The following is a 7,024-nucleotide window of genomic DNA, read 5'->3' as shown; positions in this document are numbered from 1 at the left end:
ATTATGGGCTTGCAGAAAGTTCTGCTTGCTCATCCGCTGCTTTCCTCACAAGGAGTTGTCCAGAGAAAAGGCCTCGGGAGTTAGGGAGGCCAACAGCTCGAGGGAGGAGGAGGGGGGCCCCAGGCTGGGGGCCTCAGGTACTGGTTGTTCCTCCTCAGGCTGGGGGGCCTCGGGCTGGGGTGAAGAGAGGGGGGGTGGGGAGGAGGGCGGGAGCTGAGTGGACTCTGGGAGGCTGACTGGTGGCAGGCCCGGGGGCTCTACGGGGCCTGGGATGCTGGCAGCCGGAGAATCCAGGGCCCCAGGAGGCCGGATGCTGAGCTTGGCAATGGTAGCCTGGATGGAGCTGATGGGCACGTCCCCGCCGAGGACCAGGTCCTGGGAGTCCTGAGGAAGGTGGTTCTTCTGGCTGACGCTGGTGCCGGCTGACGGTCTGCCCGGAGGAGGCACACCATGGCGCTGCAGGACCTGCTCCACATGTCTCACCACCGCCTCGTGGCAGAACCTGAGGTGCAGTTTCTCCTGCAGCATGTGTTTCCTCTGCTGCCGCATGCGCCGCACCAGCCGAGGCAGCTCGGGGATCCCATTCCCAGCCTCCACCTCCTGCACGGCAGCGTAGAGCAGCGCGAAGGCTCCCGTGCGGCCCACCCCCGAGCTGCAGTGCACGACAACGGGCGTGTGCAGTGGCCGCTGGTGCAGGTAGTGCGCGTGCACCTCCTGGATGAAGCGCAGCAGGTTGCCGGGGCTGTCCGGCAGGCCCAGCTCAGGCCAAGTGGGGAAGTGGAGGTGCACGAGCGAGCGCTTGAGGCTCTGGTCCCGGAACTGCAGGCTCAGCACGCGCTCTACATGGGTCTCCGTGGCCCGAACGCTGCTCAGGGCCAGGCTCAGGGCACCGTGCACCATGGGCTGGCCCCTCTCGGTGGGGAAGTAGCGTGCCACCTTTTGCTGAAGAAACTTCTCCATCTCTGCCTCAGACACCAGCATGACAATGACCGACACCTTCTGCTCATGCACCATGAGCCAGAAGTCTGCGGCTGTACCGGGCAGCGGTGCCTGGGTGGCCACCAAAGGCGGGCAGTAGGGTGAGAGCCCTTCCACACGGCTGGCGTTGATGTAGTCGTCCTTACCCGAGTGCAGCACCACGCGGTTACTGTCGTAGGGCATGACATCCTGGTGCCGGTTCTTTAGGGAGTAGCAGCGGGCAATGGCAATGGACCGGCCACGGGCGTCGTGTTCCTGGGCATCCTGCAGCTCTCGCCACATGGCGTCCAGGGCCGCTGCGTCCCCCAGCTGGCCTCGAAAGGCCTCCAGCTCCCGCTGCAACTGCTGCAGCCTCTCGGGGTGCTCGTAGGGGTCCCGCTCAATCAACCGCAGGGCTTGTGGGCCGCGGCCCTCGGCCGTGTCCACCTTTGTAGGCTGCAGCAGGGGCTGCCCACCCCCAGGGGGCTGCGTGCCTCCGTGCTGACTCTCCGGGCTGGAGGATAACAGGTCTGCGGCCGCAGTGCCCCGGCGCGCACTTGGGGGCAGCAGGGGACCGAGGTGGCACCCGGCCAGGCCCTGGTGACGGGGCAGGTGAAGGCACCAGATGGGGGTTGGGGGTGGGCTGGCCAGCAGGTGAGGGACCCCGGATGGAGAGAGGGGCCGCCTGGGGGCCCAGGGGCCTGGGGGAAGGGGCAGGACCATATGCCAGGGTGGGATGGGGAGACTGAGGTGGACCAGGGGTGGGGAAGGGCAGAGCCCCTGAGTGGGGGGGCAGAGGGTCCTGAGAGGGGCCCGGGTAGAGGGGGGTGTGCAGGGGTGGTGTTGGCTGTCCCAGGACACCAGATTGAGGGGCAAAAAGGTAGGGAGCTTGTGGGGGGACCCGCCCTGGAGCCGGGGGTGGGAAGAGGTTCGGATGCTGGAGTGGAAGGGGCTGCTGGGGGGGGGTGGGGCCCAAATGCCACTCCTGCGGGATGAGGCTGGGGCCCAACCCTAGGGGCTGGAAAACCTGGGGGAATCCCAGGAGGAAAGTGGTGCTGGGTTGGGGGAGCTGTGAGGGGCAGCTTGTCTCCCATAGGGTATGTGTAGGGTGCGGGCAGTAGTTGCGGCTGTGGTGGGGGCACCGGGAAGCAGGGCTGGGGAGGAACAGGGCTGGGGTTTGGCCGTGGTGCCGTGTGGCTGGAGATGGGGCCTGCACACTATCTACAGTGGTGGTGGCTGGCCGAACCCCCATGGCCATCTCAGGGCCTGAGAACTGGGGAGGTGGGGCTGAGGGCAGACCTGCAACTGGCGGGGGGGGGGCCTACACCCCTATAGGGACTGCTCACCACACCATGCTGTGGGGAGGACCGGGGGACAAGGCCCAACTCCGGTGCGTAGGCAGGGGCTGAGTAGAGGGCAGGTCCAGGGGCGATGGCCATTGCAGGGTGGCCTGGGACCTGGGGGGCCCTGGGCTGCAACACCTGGCTGGGGCCTGAGTAGGTACAAGGAGGAATGGGACCTGAGAGATAGTGGGGTGCTGGGCCCACAGAACTGGGGAAGGGGCTGGGAGGAAAGTGGAGTGGGGTAGCAGTTCCCAAGTAGGTTTCCGGTGGCCGTGGGCCAGCCACCATGTCAGGGGGCAGGCTACGCAGCTCCTCGGGCAGGTCTCCTGTCTCCGCTGCCTCCCCCTCTTCCCTCCGGGGCAGTAGTGGCTTCGGGGCCATGGGCCGTGGGGGCGGCTTCTTCTTTAGCTCCCTGTCCAGGAGCTGCTGGCGCGCAGCCTCACGGGCCTGGCAGGTGGACTGCGCCCGCTCCAAGAGAGCAGCCACCTTGCTCTCCAGGTCCGCGTAGAAGTCCTTGCCCTCCTGGGACTTCTTCATCAGGTCCTCATAGGCTTCGTAGGAGGCCACCAGGGTCTGGAGTGTAGAGTTCCACTTTTGGTCCAGCTCACTGAGCACCCGCCGCACGGCCGCATACTGCACGTTGGCCTCGGTCAGTGCCCGGAGGACGTTGTCCTGGGCCGCCAGGTTCTGCTCCAGGTACACCTGCAGCTGGTCATACTTCTTCAGCTGCTCCTCAAACAGCTTCTTCATCTCTGAGTGGTCGGCAGTAACCAGCGAGGCCGTGATATCATCCTTCTGGATCAGCTCCCGCAGCTGCTGCTCCAGGGACACACGCTGGTCCCGCATCTCCTGCACCTTGGCGAGGATACGCTTCAGGTTCTGCAGCACAGCCTTGTCCTCCGGGGTGAGGGCTGGCGTGGGCAGGGCAGCCCGGACCTGGTCCAGCGGCCCACTGAGCAGGCGCAGGTTGCCCACGTGCAGATTCATGGCCCGGTGCAACTCCCTGTTGGTGAAGGAGGCCTTCTCGTGGACCTCCATGTACTTAGCCCAGTCGCGCCTCACCTCAGCCAGCTCTGCCTTGGAGCCCGCCGGGCTGGCCCCGGCCTGGCCCAGGGCCTCCTGCAGCTTCTGCTCAAGCAGCTCGTCCTCCTCCAGCAGCTCCATGATGTCTTTCAGGGAGGCTTCCACATCCGTGAACACACCTGACAGCGCTTGCATGGACTGCACAAGGTTCCTGACAGTATCAGGCCGGACACTGAGAGCTGCGCACTTCTCCATGAGCTGGGGCGGGATGTGGTTGTACGCATCAAGGTTGTCCACAGTCTCAGGGTCCAGCTGCATTGAATCCATGAACTGATCCAGGACCTCATTCTTGTCCTCAATCTTGGCCATCATCTCCCAAAGCAGCTTGGCCTTCTCCTCACTGTAGAGCGACGAGGCTTCGTGAGCAGCCATAGGTACCAGTTTGGCAAAGATGTCAGGGCCTGTAACAGCAGGGTCTGTGGGGTTCACTGGTAAGGGCTTCACCAAGGGGGCGCCTTTTACAGGCTGAAGGGTGTCCAGTGCTGGGACAGCCTCGTGGTAGATGAAGTCATTGTCCTTTTTGGCAGAATTGTACTTTCCCCCAATGACGTCCATAGCAAAGCGCAGTGCGTCCTGCACGGTGTCAGGCTGGCCCTTGGCCAACTTGATGGCTTCATTGAGCTTGTCCAGGGCACTCTGGAAATATGCGACCCGCTCCCCAAACTTCTGCTGCTCCTCCGCCTGCTTCCCCATGTGCAGATGAGCCACAGCTGCAAAGTAGTAGATCTTCATCTGGACAAGCTTCTTCCAGTCCTTCTGGATCCGGCCCAGCAGTGAGGCGGTGTCGGGGTTCTCCAAGGCCCGGCATGCCTCCTTGTAGTAATCTACTACCTGTGCACTGATGCGGGCCACCAGAAAGCTCTTCCTGTTGTCCAACATTGACTTCTCCAGAAGGCACTCCTGAGCCTGGCCCAGCATGAGGTTGACGTTGAGAGAGAGGATCTGGCGACTCATGTCCACACTGTAGGCCTGAGGGAAGTGCTCACGCAGGTAGGCAAAGGCGCCTGCTGCACACTGGAAATGCGTACAGGAGACCTTCATGCCCTCCTCAGACACCCGCTTGTCCATGGCCCCCAGCATGGAATGCAGCGCCCCGAGGTTGTAGAGAATGCAAGCCTGCTCGTATTTGATGTCCTCATGGGCCACAGACTTGCCAGAGAAGATCTCGGTCCAGGTGACAGGAACGGCGGCCTCCTGGCCCGAGCCCATGGGGACCCGACTCTGCAGGCAGTGAAGCTGGCCCAGGTACTTGCGGAGCACGCTGCAGCCCTCAAAGTCCCGTGGGACACGGACAGCATTCTGTCTGAGCAACTCCAGCTTCTTCAGTTCCTCATTGTAGGCTTCTGGGTTCTCTCCGTAATTCTTTAGGACAAACTTCTTCACGGCCGGCTGGAAGAGGAAGTCACCAGCCTCCTTCAGGTCCAGCCAGATCATGGGCATGCGGGGTACGGCCTCCATGGCGGGTGGCGCCCGCCGGCCACCAAGCCGCTCCCCTAGTTGCCCCAGCTGCTGCCTCAGCCGTGCGCCCCGCCCTTCCGCAAGGTTAAACATTTTAATGTATTACAAAATTTAGTGCTATTCCAAATATCTTTTTAATTCCATTTTCTGCTTAATCCCAGCATATGAATATCATTGATTTTTATGTATTGGTGTGGTATCAGCAGCCTTGCTAAACTCACTTATTAATGTTAATAATTTACCTTTAGATCCATTTAGATAGTCTATGAACACATCATGTTATTAGCAATTGATGCCTGCTTTTTTGTTTTTTTTTTAAATTCTTTCATCTTTTCTTTAATTATATTGCCTCCTGACTTTGAAAAGGCTCTCTTATGCAATGTTGAAGAGAAGGGGTCAGCTCTGTCATGTTTCCTATTTCAGAGACTAACCTTTCAATGTTTTAACCTTATGATGTTAGTTTTAGGATTATTGGGGGAGAAATAGCCATTGTTATATTAAAATTTTCTGTTATGGGGCGCCTGGGTGGCTCAGTGGGTTAAGCCTCTGCCTTCAGCTCGGGGCATGGTCTCAGGGTCCTGGAATCGAGCCCTGCATCAGGCTCTCTGTCCGGCAGGGAGCCTGCTTCCCTTCCTCTCTCTCTCTGCCTGCTTCTCTGCCTACTTGTGATCTCTGTCTGTCAAATAAATAAATAAAATCTTAAAAAAAAAAAAACAAAAAACTTCTGTTATATTCTTAGATTGCTAAACATATTTGCCATAAGTATTAAATTTTATCAAATATTTTTCTGCAACTATTGAAATAATTGTATATTTCTTTTTCATTTCAGAGAGTAGAAAATTTTGATGTTAAAATAATCTTGTATTCCCATAACACCATCAATTTTGTCATGATATTTTTATCTTTTTTTGTATATTTCTGGATTCTGTTAGATAATATTACATTTAGACTTTTCACATTTATGATCATGGATGAGATTGCCCTTTGATTTCCCTTTCTCATTTCTGTCTGTGTTGGTTTGTGCTATCAAGGTTTTGCTACACTGTAGAAAGAATTGGTGAACATTATTTCCTTTCTGTTTTCCAGAGTAGATGTTCTCTCCTCCCTAAATGTTTAGTAACATTTTCTGGGATTTATATAGGTATTAGGGGACTGGAGTTGGTTTTTTTTTCATTTTATTTTATTTTTGTGTATGTGCTGTTTTGTATGTGCATTATTGGGAGTCATTTAATTATAGATTCATTTTAATGGTTATAGGATTAATCAGGATTAATTTTAATAATTAAAAATTATTTCATTTTTTAGTTTTTGATAAAATGTAACTTCTGAGGGATTTTTCTATTTCATCCAAGTTTTTCAATTTATTAGCATCAAAGTTGCTATAAATATCATCTTTTTGATGGTTGAAGGATCTGTAACTACTTTTCATTACTATTATTGGCTATTTGTTTTTACTCCTGTTTTTGACTAGTTTCATCCCAAATATAGAAATTTTGTTAATCTTTTCAGAGAGAAAACTTTGGCTTCATTGATTCCCTTTATTCTGTGTTTATTCTCTTTTACTTTTTGTTCTTATATTTATCATTTTCTTTTCCCTCCTTTCTTACACTTTATTATGCTATTCTTTCTCACACTCCTTGAAGTAGGTAAAGGGGTGTGTGCTCAGCTCCTGAATGTCAGCCTTTTTATTTCTTTTCCTCTGGATATCACTTTAGAATAGTGGTTCTCAACCTGAGACAATCCTGCCCTCCCCTAGGGACCTTTGGTAATATCCATAGATATTTCTGATTTTCACAATCGGGGGGGGGGGTGCTACTGGATTTTAGTGGGGTACTGGCTAAACATCTTGCAATGCACAGGACAGCCCCCAATAGCAAGGAATCATCCAGCCCTAAATGTCACTTGTGCTGAGGTTGAGAAAACCTGTTTTAAAGCATTCTGCAAGTTTTGAAATGTAACATTTTGTTATAATTCAGTTAAAAATACTTTCTAATTTCCATTTTGATTACTTCTTTAACCATGTGTGATTTATAAATTTTAAGCTTTAATTTATAACCATATGGGAAATTCCTTCTTCTTTTTTTTGACTGAATGAAGCTTTTAATTTCTTGCTTTAATGAATTGTGATCAAAAAACATACTCTGTATGTTTTCAGCCCTTTGAAATTTCTTAAGACATGCTCC

The 7,024-nt window shown here is 54.4% G+C and overlaps 1 protein-coding gene across 1 annotated transcript; it reads right to left on the bottom strand.

Annotated features, from left to right (window-relative positions):
* Positions 1-6: 6 nt before the first annotated feature.
* On the bottom strand, positions 7-4,896 carry LOC132011749 (tyrosine-protein phosphatase non-receptor type 23-like; the record flags this gene model as incomplete). The annotated part of the gene is given in 5 exon segments (XM_059390837.1): positions 7-1,522; positions 1,524-1,921; positions 1,923-2,155; positions 2,158-2,275; positions 2,277-4,896. Coding segments are annotated over 5 exon segments (4,830 nt in total), but the record flags the coding sequence as incomplete, so codon positions are not given.
* Between the last annotated feature and the right edge of the window lie 2,128 nt (positions 4,897-7,024).

Source organism: Mustela nigripes, chromosome 2 (assembly GCF_022355385.1).
Source record: "Mustela nigripes isolate SB6536 chromosome 2, MUSNIG.SB6536, whole genome shotgun sequence".
In the NCBI taxonomy this organism is placed as follows: Eukaryota; Metazoa; Chordata; class Mammalia; order Carnivora; family Mustelidae; genus Mustela; species Mustela nigripes.
The sequence above is the reverse complement of the archived record's forward strand: the minus strand, read 5'-3'. Positions and strand labels throughout refer to the sequence as shown.